Below are 14,598 nucleotides of genomic sequence, written 5' to 3' on the forward strand. Positions count from 1 at the left end.
ACTGGAGATACATCAAGTGAAGCCAATATGTCGTGCATAAGAACTTCGACAAGAGATACCGCACCTAGAGCAACTTCAGGCGCGGGTTGCTCCTCCGGTAGTGGAACTGCAGGCTCCAAGGCGACCTCGGGCGCTGAGCGGCTACTGCTATCAGCATTAGACTTCGAACTCGAGCCTTCAAGTTCTACACTGGCAGATTTCCTACAACGAGACAAGTGTCAGAACACACTACTCGGCGACACTACTCGCGATATCAAGTTAACATCGATACATGGACACTTACTTGGTGGACCTCTTCATCTTGTTGGTGGGTCTAGTTCCTAGACGCCGTCTCCTGATGGTAGGCGGTAACTTCTTTAGCACGGCTCGCCGGATTGTAGCTAGATCCTCGCCAGCCTTAGCTGTCGTCTCCTCCCTCTGGGTACTTGCTGATAGGACTTCTTATATAGTCAGCAGCCTCTACCGCACGACTACAGTAGCCGTTTCTCTCACCTCTGTCTCCACCTCAACTACCTGTCAGTCAGCCATGTCAGAGTCAAAGTTGAGAGTAAAGCAAACAAACTAGAGTACTCGATCCTCAGGATCTTGTCAAACAAACTTACTGGAGGCGGGACTTCATTGACCGATGACTTCTTGGCCACCCGTTTGGCAGCGACAGTACGCGCCTTCTTTACGGGTGGCGCCACTCCGACTTTTGGAATGTCCTTCGCCGCACACTTGGATGTCCTAGACGATGACCCCGCCTTGTTGGAAAGACAGGGTTTGACAACAAATTTTTCAGTAGACTTTGAGTTAGAGTTGTTGAAGGAGGACCAGTCTGTTGAATTCTCCCTCTCCTTGTCCTTTTCCTCCTCCTCCTCCTCCTCCTCCTCCTCAAGTGCCCTCTGCACAGCCACAATGGACAACATACGAGGCGTGACATCAGCTCTAGGCGGAGGAGGGTTGGAGACATACAAGTTCAACTCATCCTGTAAGCAACATAAGAGTAGTCAGCAAAATGACAGATGTCAAAATTAGTACTCAGGGGCTGCAGGCCACGGGTACTTACGGGATTCGGCGGGTTAGTGGCGTAGTGCTCTCGTAAGATCGCCAGGATACCCTTGACGCGCTTGAATAAATACTTCAGGTGAGCCATCACCTTATCAGGGGACAGCTCCTTTGACGTCATCCGCGATGGGTCGTTGGGACCCGAGTAATCGTACCCTGCTGTGCAACGCAACTGCAGGGCTGGACACGCCTTCTCATGAAGCTGAAGGCTACTCCGATGCCGGTTAGTCCATCCTTCTTGAGGCGGACGATCTTGGCAATCAACTATGGCAGCAGAAAGCCGCCTGAAATATTCGGCTCGTCCAGCCAGTGATTGTTCCACATGGGACGGTGGCCGGTGACCTTGGGAAGATGGGGCTCATGATTTTCGATGTAGAACCACTATTGCTAACAACCGGAATGGGAGTTTATGAGCTCGTACTTGATGTATTGGCTCTTGAACTGCTCCCAAACCTGGATCCCTATCCCTCCGACTACTTCTGTGTGGTCCATCCAGGGTTGGGGTTTCACTCTCAAGAACTTCCTAAACAGCTGGAAGTGGGGCGGAATGCCCAGGAAGGCCTCGCAGAGGTGCACGAAGATAGCAATGTGAAAAATAGAGTTGGGTTGAGGTGGACTAGCTCTAGATTGTAGTACCTCAGTAACCCCCGGAAAAAGTCAGACGACGGCAGAGCCAGCTCGCGCTCCACAAAGTGCGCGAAGATGACTGCCTCATCCGGGTAGATCTCAAAAGACCACGGATTTCTAGCTGCTTCCCTCCAATCCGCGAACTCTTTCTCCTAGAGAAGATTTGCATTCACCAGTACCTGGATGTTCACCGCTTTCAAGGTGGATGGCTTCCAGGCGCTGGCTTGATTTGGTGGCGTTGTCTGGTTGGTCTTCCCGTACTTCACGCCGACAGTTGGATCTCCTTCTTGGTGGCCTTGCGCTTCTTGGACTCCACCGCCTTGCTTGAGGATGCTTTCTTGGACCCCATTGCTCCGATGGTCTTCTAGCATATGAGCTGGAGGGCTAGACAGTGGGGGGTGGCGGCGCTAGGGCAACAATGCTCGGTGCGGCGCTAGGGAAACAATGAGAAGATGAATGGCTCGGGCGCACTAGCTCGGGTAAATGGAAGGGATAAGATTCCTCTGATATTTATAACCGTGGCACAGGTAACCGAGCGGCGAGAATTACGGGGAATATTCCATTTTTAAAGCCATCGGTTATCGCCGGAACAGTTACCAATATTTTTGGAAGAGATAAGATTTCTGAAGACAAATGGTCACATGGACCAATTGTTGACGCTTATACCCAAACTAGTCGTGGAACGGCTCAGGGGCTGTGTGCCACGTGCCCGTTGGACAAAAAAAAATTTCTCTGGGTTTTAAGGGGAAAAAGATGTGAAATTACAAGATTGACTCTCAGTCTGATTCTTCGATTCAACATAAGACTCGGGGGCTACTCTATATGGAGTGCGATTTTCATCACGTCAAGTTTGAAGACCCACGATTCGAGACTAAGTTAAATGAGGCTTAACACCTTCTAACTGTATGGCAGTACTCGAGCACATTCGAGGACTCAATCCGAGGGAGTACTCAAAAAGAGCACCACAAACTAGTTGGAGATGTCCACAGAAGTACTCGGGATGGTTGCCTTTGACTAAAAAGTACTCGAGGGTTTGTCAGTCATACATCTATGGGCCCACGAGGAGGCTTGGACAGTCCTACAATACAGGGCTGTACACCAAGATGTATCAGACATGGAGACTACGGTGTCGGACGGTGTGGTCTACTTGGAGGACAAGGACTAGTCAAGGATTAAGAAACTACTCGTAGCAATTAGAGTAGGACTCTCTAGTCGAATCCGACTAGTACTATTGTACAACAACCGACCTGTAACCCTCCCCCCGGCAATATAAGGCGAGGCAGGGACCCCCTCCAAACAATTATCAATCAATGCAATCCAACCAACACACAAGACGTAGGGTATTACGCGATATAAGCGGCCCGAACCTGTCTAAATCGTGTGTTCGAGTTCACCTTCGAGTTCTTGGTCTTCGGCGAGCCCCACACATAAAACACTACCTCGGGTACCCTCTCGGTAGGTTGCCGGATCTAAACACCAACAGGCCCACCTAGCTAGCTGATTTTATTTCCTTTTAACCTGAGAACAACTTAGCCATCATTGTAAGGGATTATTTCATTAGATGCATCCCAATACATATATTTGTGTGTTGGCTGGCACTGCAATATCTAGTATCCACAAAAGGTTACATTAAAGCCCATAAATGGGAGGTTATTTAATTGAATTATTACGAATAGTAAACAATAAATTAAAGTATAAACCTAGTAAGCAAGAAAATGCAGGAAACAAAGCTTTAAATGTAGATCAAGGTAACATCTTCCTTCTCAAATTAAAGTACTCGCACATGGCAATTGTGCAAAGTGCAAAAATGGTCTGTTTTTACTAGAAAATTTTCTTGAACCTAACTACCCATTTATATAAGCAGGGTTATCTGTGGCCCATGCAGGCAAGGCAAAAAGGTCCAAGAAATCAACAAGGCCCACTTCACTGGATTAAACACACAAATGGGCCCTCATCCTCTCTAGGAACATCGTGCTGCGCCACCGTTCTACTGTGGATATTATCAATGAAAAAGTGACCTATCTTACTCATTCTGTTTAATTAATAATGCATTTCCAATTCATATATGCTGGGAAATCAATGAAACAAACTAGTGATCCATAACTATTGAGTGTCCACTTGTATTTTGACAATAGATTGCGCAAACTTTGGGAAATCAATGAAACAAAGTAATGATCCATAACTTTGAGTATCGACTTGTATTTTGACACTAGATTGCGCAAACTACTATAGAAAATGTTTTCATAGTTGGTATGTAAGTAATCTGACAATATTATCCACTTACATTTTGAATAGCTTAGAATAGGTAAATATAAGTGCAGAAATAAACTAAAGAACCAATATACACAACTATATGCAAAATAATAAAATGCAAAGACTCAGATGGAGCAAGAGACAGCCTAGGCTTTGGTATTACTAGACTATATGGGGATAAATGAATGTGACTTTTTAACTCTCCTATCTCGTAGATGTCAACACTATTGTCCATATTTTAACCCTCTTTCCAAGTACCGTCATTTGAAAAGGACATGGAATGGTCTGAAAATGTGTGTTGCTACCACTAGAAGGAAGCTAGCAACAAGATTTAGGAGCCCACCTAAATGATAGTAACTTTGCATTCCTTTATTAATCTAGTGATATCAAACTCTAGAATCCATCTTTTGGACCATGGTTCCTTTGCATTTGATTGTTTCTTTACTTTAAATAATAATCATTACTCTTGCTTTTCTCCATACAAATTATTCAAACTCGTCCTTGCATTGCATCCTTACATGGCCTCCAAGTGCATTGCTCCACGTAGCATGTTTCAAACCTTCTGGGATAATTCCTACCTAAGGGCTGGGATAATTCCTACCTAAGGACGTAGCTAGAACTCGATTTATTTTCCATTTCGTGGTGCGTGGGTGGGTGGGGGACTAGTCCCCTACCCGTCCTGTGTCTCCGCTACTGTTCCTATCATAGCTGGCTCACATTACAATACAAACCATCTGTCTCCACTATTTATCTCCACTATTGTTCCTATCATAGCTAGCTCACATTACAATACAAACCATCTGGGACTGAGACTGATTATAGCTGTCATGTGGACCCTGCACTCCCTGAGCCCACACGTCAGCGGCACAACTGCACGTGCAGTAAATGAACCAGATCCCTGTCCGTGTGCTCACCTAGGACAGATTTCAGAACATTGTTCTATAAAATTGCTGAATAGAGCTGCACTATTTTTTCTTATATAGATCTGCATAGATAAGAAATAAGTCATGATGGAACTGAATGAGAGTGCTTCCGAATCTGCGGAAGCCTTTCCTTTAACGTAACCACACTATCACATTTATCACGGACATGCATACTTGACTGCCATGGGTCCACATGTCAGTGACAAAATCACGTCAGAGGATCCCATAGCATCCTACTAACCCTCCTTTGTCTTTCTATATCATCCCTTGTTTCCTTTCTTGTTGAGGTTGCAACAAGGTTCCTCTTGACCCAGCCACTTGCTTCTCTCATGTAATGTGATGTCCCAGCCGCATCTTTAGCTCCATCACCCTTATTTCCCCGTCCCTACACCCTAATGATATATTCCTATGCAACTAGTGAAATCCCTCGTCAATCGTCATGCGTCCTAAACCACCATCAGCAGGATATTTTTATTACTATCCATGTGAGTAAGAAAATATTGGAGGGCAAGGCCTTTAGGGCTTCAATTTGATGATTTTGTAGTTCGATATGTTTCCAAATGTAGTTGATTTTTTTTCTAATTTTGAATTTAAATGTTTTAAATTAAGTTTAAACTTCATCATTTGTTGAGTTCAAATCTTGATGAATTGAGTGAAATATCAATGTTGATCTGATTGGCGTCAAAGTTCCTCATGTGATGAGTTCAAAGTAAGAACATTGTGTTATGAATTCAAAGGTACAATTGGAGTTCGAGTTAATTGGATCGATCTGTCGTTAAACTTCGGTATTACTCGTTTGAAAATTGTGGGGGGGGGGGGGGGGGGGGGGGGGGGGGTCTTTTCCTGCAGGGGGATATGGAAAAGGGGGGAGTAGCACGTGAGGTGGTGGCGAACTCGGGATTAAGTATACACGTAAGGTAGACGAGGCTTTCCTATGTCGTGTCTGATAGGAACAAAAGACATGGCATGCTCTAGCAAACACCTCCAAGGCTCCGATCCACCAGCATGTTCAAAATGTCTGATTAACCTGTATGCATCTAAAAAATTAGAGTAGCTTGCAGAGCAATCCCGTCATCCCCCTGACCTCACAATGAGCAGGCCATCCGAATGAACTGATGATTATCTAGAAATTAGAGGTTGCCCAAATTAGAAACTGGCTAGGACAGCAAAACAAGCCACGCATAAAACTGGGAGGCCGGCCTCTTTCCCTGTGGCCGCGTAGTAGCGCAACGCGGAGCGCTCTCTCTGGCCCCACGTGTCAGCGACCTCACCTCGCTTCCCCGGGCTTTAAGCTCCTGCTCCTGGTTTCCCTCCGTTGCATGCATCTTCGTCTCCTCGTCTTCCTCCGCGCGCTTCCATCCGTCTCCACAGGTCTTCCCACGATCTCCCTCGAGCTATAGGCTACCACACTAGATCTGGTCAATGGGCGACAGCATGGAGGCTGCTGCCGGCGGCGGCAAGATGCAGCCTCAGATCAGCCTTGTGCGGCTGTTCCTCGCATGCATGGTCGCCGGCGGCGTGCAGTATGGGTGGGCGCTGCAGCTCTCACTCCTCACACCCTACGTCCAGGTATCCATATGTGTGTTAATGTTGCTCGTAAATGAGTGTGACCATGCATTTCTGTGTTTGTTCTTTTCTTCCTTGGGTCATGTTTTTTATTTGCTGCACAAGACCTTTGTTGCGATTATTCCTTTGTTCTATGATAAAGCAAATAATTTAGAGTAAAATACACCAGAGGTCCATTATCTTGTAATGGCGTATCACTTAGGTACACAAACTTTGAAACTTTGAAAGTGCATTTCTGGATCCATAAACTTGTGTCATTTAGATCCATGCCTCTCCATATGAGCATCTAGTGATGACATGGCACGCTGACGTCTGCTCTCTTATCCATGTCACGGACATTTTGTCGAGCACTCGTGAGCGTCGCGAGATCTGTCATCGTGCCGCTGCTACTGTTGCGTCCTCATGCCACCACTCCACCGCTATCGAGCACCCAGGTGCCGAACGCTTGCCCCAGGCGCTATGGCCGCCGCCGTCGTCGCGTTCCTCCTGCCAATCCTAGCCGCCGCACCTTGGCTGAACCCGACGGCATGCCGATGGCGCGCACAGTGGTGACCAACACTTCAGAGACGGGCTTCAGCGCCGCGGTGGTCATCGACGACCCGCTCACTCAAGGCCCGACTTCAAGTCCTTTCAGCCCTCGACCGCACGGAGGGCACCTACAATGGCGCCAGCAAGGACGAGGCGGTGTCCCTGATGATGAACATGAACTTCGTGTTCTAGGCCGGCAAGTACAACGGCAGCACCATCGCCCTCTATGCCCGGAACGCGGTGTTCTCCGCCGTCAGGGAGATGGTCATCATGACATCATCGACGGCACTGGTGTGTTCAGAGTTAGACGGATGAGTTCTGCATGTAGTGTACGGCGTGCTAATGCAACATTATCTCAGTGCAATGCCCGACAGCATGCTCGTCCTGCTGCATGGATTGGCCATCAGGCTATGGATCAACACAGGCAAGTAACAAACTAGCTAGGATATTCCGCACGGCCGCTTCGCCGCGAGTTGTCACTGCCCGCCTGTGGCCACGCTCGGCTACCTGCGCCTGGAGTAACGGCATCAGCGAGCCTGAACCGTACCGCCATCCCCTCGACGCTGCTGTGGGTACTGAGCCTCGGGTGTGAGCGCTGCCGCTGTGGGCCGTGGCGGCGACGGCGCGTGGGCGAGCGCAGAGCGCGCGTGTGCTCGACGGCGGTGGCGACAGTGTGGCACGGTGGCACGGTGGCGTCCGGCAGCAAAGGCGGCACGACAACAGAGCTCGCGGCCTACGACAGACCACGGATTGATATGGCGCTGTGGAGCTCATGGCTGACGGCGAAAGGAGCTCGCGCTGCTCATGACGTGCTCGACGAAATGCCTGAGACTAATTTGGTTCATCCCATCCATGCTAGAGAGAGAGAGTTGATAGAGAACATATCCGGTTAGCATGCCATGTCAGTAATAGATGTCACGTGGAATGATATGGACCTAGGTGACACAACATAGAAAGTTTATGGATGCAGAAATGCATTTTTGGAGTTTGTGAACCTAAATGACACATTGATTGGTGTATTTTACTCAATAATTTATGTATTTGTTTGTATCAACATCTTCAGGAGTGCTGTAAAATTTGAAGAAGTGCAATGGATGTCATCTTTGTGTGAAATTTTCTTTTCTCCATGTTCAGAAAGTTTGCATTTTTTGCACTACATATTCTTAAATCTTGATGCCAAAGTTGTTGATTTCTTAAATCTTGCCGTCAAAGTTGTTGTTCTTTATTGTTTTCCTTTTTTTGTTTTTCAAATTTGGCAGTAATTTCATTTGCTTGAGGCAGTTGTTTACAAAGTGGTTTACACAAACACATTCATCAATAGTTTTTAGATGGATATCCCTCATAGAAATAAACCTTGAATTCACCTCAGTGCGTGATAGCATACCGTTCATATTATATTACCTCAAACTTAACTACAGTTTGGGTAAGCTATTCCTTAAGTAATACTATATTCTTGATACTGCAGGTAAACTGTGATTAATTCTGTAAACCAAAAAGTATTGATGTAATGTTGTTTGCCATTTAATTTCAGAAAAAAGACAGTGATGGAACATAGGGGTTCTACCTTTTGAGGGCATATTAATGATTTGTTCTAAAAACACCTGTAATTCTGCTACTAGTAATACACTGGCTATAGCATGTATGGCTCTGGGTTGAATGTTACTGTATTCCTAGTGAGCGTTAACTGAGTGAGACAAAGTGTATTAGCATAGTTCTACTTCTGCTGACTCTAGCATGCGGAACCAGACAACAACCATACAAGGTCAACTTGGACAAAGGACAATGTTTCGGTCAAAATCCAAATAGTAAATATCACAGCTCGCAAGTAACCAATGCTCAAAAGTTCCTGAAAAGAAACTAGCCCATATGATCGACGTGCAATTGTTTTGCATCTAAACTAGGGGTCATCTCTGGCAAACTTTCTCTAGTTTTCTTGGAAACTGCAGAGAAGTAGTTTAGTTTTAAATCAGCATTTGCATATACAAACTCAGTTGCGCTAACTGTTTGACCCTGTTTGCGACAGACACTGGGAATTCCTCATGCTCTTACTTCAGTCATGTGGCTCTGTGGACCTATTGCCGGCTTACTTGTGAGTACCCTCATAGCTAGGGAAAATAAAATTTGAAGAATTTATTTTATGTTATCCAAAAGATTATATTGAGCATTTCGACAGAAAAAAACAAGATTATAGAATTTAGGAACAAATGCAATATTTTTTTTTGTTCTTGTTCTTAGAAATGTTGATATGCATGTATACTTCATTATTTCAAGCGATCTAGTATTTACATCCTAGAAATTAATTTTACCAATCTCCGGAGTTGGGAATCTTGTTCATCAATTTCATCAGTCACTGCCGATTGCATCACGCAGGTGCAACCCTGCGTCGGCCTGTACAGCGACAAATGCACCTCCAAACTTGGGAGGCGGAGGCCGTTCATCTTTACAGGATGCATCATCATCTGTATATCAGTGAGAGCTTATTAAAAACACATGAATAATCTCTTGTTCTTTTTGCACTAGCTCATAATTCATCAGTTGCCCCTGTTGCCTGCATGGTTCTTGATCAAGATAAGTGATTGATCCGATCATCAACAGGTGGTAGTCATTGGTTTCTCGTCCGACATCGGGTACGCTCTCGGTGACACGACGGAAGACTGCAAGTAAGCTGCTCGATCCAGAGTCTCCAGATACTTAGCAGCCATGGATGCATTCTTGATGCTGACGCTGCTGGGAATGGAAATGGGTGCATGCCTCAGGGTTTACACGGGGAAGCGGCTGCACGCTGCGGTGTTCTTCGTGATGGGGTTCTGGCTGCTCGACTTCTCCAACAACACGGTGCAGGGCCCTGCGCGCGCGCTGATGGCCGACCTCGCCGGCAGCCACGGCCCCAGCGCGGCGAACGCCATCTTCGTGTCGTGGATGGCGATCGGGAACATCCTGGGCTACTCCTCGGGCTCCACCAACGACTGGCACAAGTGGTTCCCGTTCCTCCAGACCCGGGCGTGCTGCGAGGCCTGCGCCAACCTCAAGGCCGCCTTCCTGGTCTCCGTGGTGTTCCTGGGCCTCTCCACGGTGGTGACCATGATCTTCGCCAACGAGGTGCCGCTGGACCCGGCGGTGGTGGCCCAGCAGCAGGGCGACGGGGAGCCGTCGGGCCCGATGGCCGTGTTCAAGGGCCTCAAGGACCTGCCCCCCGGCATGCCGCAGGTGCTCATCGTCACGGGCCTCACCTGGCTCTCCTGGTTCCCCTTCATCCTCTTCGACACCGACTGGATGGGCCGCGAGATGTACCACGGCAGGCCCGACGGGAGCCCCGCCGAGGTCGCCAACTTCCAGGAGGGCGTCAGACAGGGCGCCTTCGGCCTCCTGCTCAACTCCGTCGTCCTGGGATTCAGCTCCTTCCTCATCGAGCCCATGTGCCGGAAGCTCACGGCGAAGGTGGTGTGGGTCATGAGCAGCTTCATCGTCTGCGTCGCCATGGCCCTCGTCACCATCCTCGGTTCCTGGTCGCTCGGGGACATCGGCGGCAACGTGCAGGACGCCGCCGCCGCCGACAAGGGCCTCAAGAGCGCCGCGCTCGCCCTCTTCGTCGCCCTCGGCTTCCCCTTCGCGGTGCTGTGCAGCGTCCCGTTCGCCGTGACGGCGCAGCTGGCGGCGAGCAACGGCGGCGGGCAGGGTGAGTCGCTTGCCGATGATCGAAGAATCTCCAAGATAAGATTGCTCCGGCCGGACCCTGATGAACTTGCTGCGTTTGTGCATGTTGTGCAGGGCTGTGCACGGGGGTCCTCAACATCTCCATCGTGGTGCCACAGATGATTATCGCCGTCGGCTCCGGGCCGTGGGACGAGCTGTTCGGGAAGGGCAACATCCCGGCGTTCGGGGTCGCCTCCGTGTTCGCCTTCACCTCCGCCGTCGCGGGCATCTTCATGCTGCCCAAGCTGTCCAAGACCAGCTTCCGGTCCGTCTCCATGGGAGGAGGCCACTGATCATGCAAACTCTTGCTGGGCATGGTAACCACTCTGCAGGGGGCGTCTTTTGCATGCAGCACATCGTAACTACCCCTTGATTAGTCGCTGACGATTCAGTTAACTGCTTGATCAGAGAATTTTATTTCTCGTTTGGGGTGTTGGACCTCAGTTAATAGGTATAGGGTTGGAGGTAGTAATTGTGAGATGATTTCAGTTTGAGGAGCACCCTTGTTTGGTACTAATCGGTACACATTTGGCGCCATGTTGTTTAGCATTTTCTTTGATTACCTTAGCTATAGCTCTTATAAGCATATTATACTCTGGTTGTGTAGACTATCTAGTTCAAATGTTGGTGATTTGAAAGTTTCTACTATCTTTGTTTTCAGTTTTATTTTTCCATACAATTGAACTGCGCATGCTACCTATGACAACATGGACAGCAAGTCACAACGACGGGACATCATGCGAGTAGTTGAATCGGCTGCTTCATATAACTCAGTATTATGCTTCTATTACTGGGAACTACTTCCTACAAAACAATAGAACTTGCATGACCTTCCTCAAAAAATAGAACTTGCACGACTCCAGCCGATTCAACTATAGTAACAACTTAGGCGACTCAAGAAATAGAAGCCTTCGATGGTACCTTAGTTGGGCTTGATCGTGTCCAATTTTTTGTTTAAGCCGAAGATCATGGCCCATATTCGGAATCCTGTTAGAATGGCCCAGTTCGTAAATTGTTCTTCACAACGACAGAGGGCCTTTGGATTCCCTAAAGAAAGCTAGAGGCCTCGCATTATTGAAGTATACCGTATTTTGTAGAAATGCTGAGCTGCTCGATGGCCGTGGGCCACAAAACTTGCATGCAAAACTGAGGCTGCTGTCAGAAGACAAGCTACATTGTGTTATTTGCATTCAAATACCAATGCTCTTACGCCAGGGCGAAGCTAGAGCACAACGGAGGGATTCACCACTCCACCCGAAGTACAGGGATAAAAAAAAAACGTGCATAGCATGTTTTTCATTAAGAAGAAAAGAATTACAACGATGCAATTTTCGGAGAAATCTCAAAGCGTAGAGTTACAAGAGGCACCACCAGCGACAAACAACACAAACACAACAATAGAAAAGAAAAACACGATCAAGACGACTGATGCCTGCAGGAGAGAGACACCATGAACACACGCACATCACTGAATTCCTAATAACCCGAAGCCAGCGGAGGTTCAGTGAGGAAGTCATGCAAGATGATGCCTCCAAGAAGGAAGCAACACCAATGCCGCCATCGTCCGTTCGTCCATGGAGGAGCAGACCAAGTCTTCACCTGGCAATTCCATACAGCATACCGCCATGCCTGGATGAAAGCCACTTCAATGGGAAGGCAGCGAGCAATCCACGGCGATGACAATGAGGAACATCTGCAGGCACAGCAAAAGACGACCAAGGAGCGACCATGTGGTGACCCAAAGACGACCAAAAAACCCCACTCACCCCACAACAACACTCCTAACTAATGGCGCGGCGCGACCAAAACAACTGACAACCTGCAAGATCACAAAGAGACATCGCAAAGATTGCCTACAGAACTACCAAACAAACAGAACAATGCCAACATCATCTGAGCCGAATTAGCAAAGCGGAGGGATACGCAAGACGGCACCTCCAGGGAGGGAATGATGACAAAGACGTCACCGTTAGCAATGAAAACGGACGGGAATGGGCGGGAAGACCCCTTAACCATGTCCTGTCCCATATTTTTTCGTGTCATGTCCCATATTTTTTCACCGGGAATGGGAACGGGAGCGGGACAGCCGGGAGCAGGATGGGAATCGGGATAAATGGGTATAAGGAAACAAACAAATGTGAGCGGTAATAAAATAGAAACGGGCGGGAACCGGGACCATACGCTGGGATGACTTGACACGTTCCAAATCCAACACCAGCTGCCCAGCAAACCATCAGCACAGCACACATTCCAAATCCAACGCCAGCAATCAGCAAACCAACGCCACAGGTGACAGGCCATAGGAAACCAACACCACAGCATTATAGCAAACCAACACCAGCTTCCTAGCCTCCCAAGCGCCCAGCCAGCAGCCACCGACATTGCCACAACGCCATGCAGCATACACACCAACAACAGCTAGCCATTTGCAAATAGGCAACAACAAGACATAGATTGATAGCCGGGAACGGCCGCTTTGTCCTCCTTCTCCACTGCGCGGCATCCTTCTCTACTCCTTCTCCTTCGGCTAGGAACGGCACGCGGCAGGCCGGTAGGGGGCTAGGGGCCGACGGCGGCGGGGGCTAGGGGCGTGCCGCGTGCGCTGGCGCCTGGCGGTGCGGACGTGCGGGGTTGGGGCCTGGGGGCAGGCCGGCGGCGGCGGCGGCCGTGCGAGGTCCTACCGTGCAGGCAGCAGGCGACCGGGCGTGCCTGGGGCGGGTGGGTGCACGCGCACATGGCAGGGGCTAGGGGGCTAGCCAGAGCCAGGGGCTGATGGTGGGATGGGTGGGTGGCGAGTGGCGACTGGCGTCTGAGCGAGATGCGAGACAGCGAGAGCGAGATGCCGATGCGAGGCGGAATGGGGAGATAGGGAGTTGCGGCGCCGCCGAGCCTGAGACCGTGAGTCATGAGACTGAGACGCCAGGCAACCTAGGGTTGATTGTCGGGCCTAGGCCGATTGGGGTTGGGCCAGTGGGGGTGAGGATTGAGGTAGACAGGTAGTGGGCTATCCCGGTTAATTGGAAACGGGATGAATACGGGACCATCTCGGTTGAAAACAGGATCCCGCAAATACGAGTGGGATACCCCCTCAATCGTATACCGTACCATTACCAGGTATTCCTGTCCTATTTCCCATACCATTACCGGACTTTACCATCCCGTTTTCATTTATCTCCAAATACAGGACAAATACAGGATTTTGTCCGTCCGCTTTCATTGCTAGTAGCCGTCGTCCTTCCATTCAAGAGAGAATGGACCAAGTTTTCACTTGGCGCGACCAAAGTGTTGTGGATGACCTCGACAGCACCCCCAACAGAGTGAGCTACAACCATGGATGTAGCCACTGCCAGCGCCGAACAACACCGGACAGAGCATTCTCTCATGACATCCACAACCAAGCACCGCAAACACACCTTTGGAGACCTAGTTGAAGGTTCGGGAAGAGGGCAGCCTGACAGAGGTGGCAGACCAACATGAAGATGCGAATAGAAGAGCACATGCAGGCACGGATGAAGCCCTCCCCCTACCTAGCAACACTCGATGATGATGATTAGGGATTACCCATAGCAGAGGCGGCCTCCATGGATGGTGGCGGCGGCACCCTAAAGCAACAAGGGAAGGACGAAGACAGCATCCGCCCAACCCTGCCAGTAAAGAAGACGGCTGGAGGAGGCATTGCCCCACGAGCGACCACCATCGGCAACAAAGAGTGAGCGACGGATCTGGGTCAGGGGGGTAGATCTGGTGAAAGATCTGCTGGAGAAGACCACCGACGAGAGCGGCAACCTTGGGGAGCGACCGAAACACGACTTGGGTGCGGTAGGGTGAAGGGAGGAGGAAGAGAGAGACGGGGAGGAGAGAGGAGTGCGGGCGACCAAGAGGCAGGTGGCGGCGGCAACAAGAGGCAACGACGGCGATGCGAGTGCCCCCCCCCCCGGCCTCGAGGCACAGATCTGGGCTA

At 49.3% G+C, this 14,598-nt stretch overlaps 1 protein-coding gene across 1 annotated transcript; it reads left to right on the forward strand.

Moving 5' to 3' along the window:
• Nucleotides 1-1,173: 1,173 nt before the first annotated feature.
• LOC101757977 (sucrose transport protein SUT3) lies at nucleotides 1,174-11,126 on the forward strand. Its single transcript, XM_004986542.3, has 8 exons — nucleotides 1,174-1,270; nucleotides 5,588-5,685; nucleotides 6,291-6,419; nucleotides 8,968-9,033; nucleotides 9,315-9,413; nucleotides 9,540-9,604; nucleotides 9,701-10,620; nucleotides 10,713-11,126. Exons 1-8 carry the CDS (start codon nucleotides 1,174-1,176, stop codon nucleotides 10,928-10,930), a joined length of 1,692 nt encoding a protein of 563 aa, XP_004986599.2. The 3' UTR covers nucleotides 10,931-11,126.
• Nucleotides 11,127-14,598: the final 3,472 nt, after the last annotated feature.

This window comes from Setaria italica, chromosome IX (assembly GCF_000263155.2).
Source record: "Setaria italica strain Yugu1 chromosome IX, Setaria_italica_v2.0, whole genome shotgun sequence".
Lineage (NCBI taxonomy): Eukaryota > Viridiplantae > Streptophyta > Magnoliopsida > Poales > Poaceae > Setaria > Setaria italica.

Excerpts from the sequence above, each read along its gene's own strand:
- LOC101757977 (XM_004986542.3), top strand. The coding sequence starts at position 1,174 with ATGGGTCGTTGGGACCCGAGTAATCGTACCCTGCTGTGCAACGCAACT. Across the intron at positions 9,034-9,314 it reads GACCTATTGCCGGCTTACTT|GTGCAACCCTGCGTCGGCCT; the intron begins GTGAGTACCCTC and ends TGCATCACGCAG. Across the intron at positions 9,414-9,539 it reads GCATCATCATCTGTATATCA|GTGGTAGTCATTGGTTTCTC; the intron begins GTGAGAGCTTAT and ends GATCATCAACAG.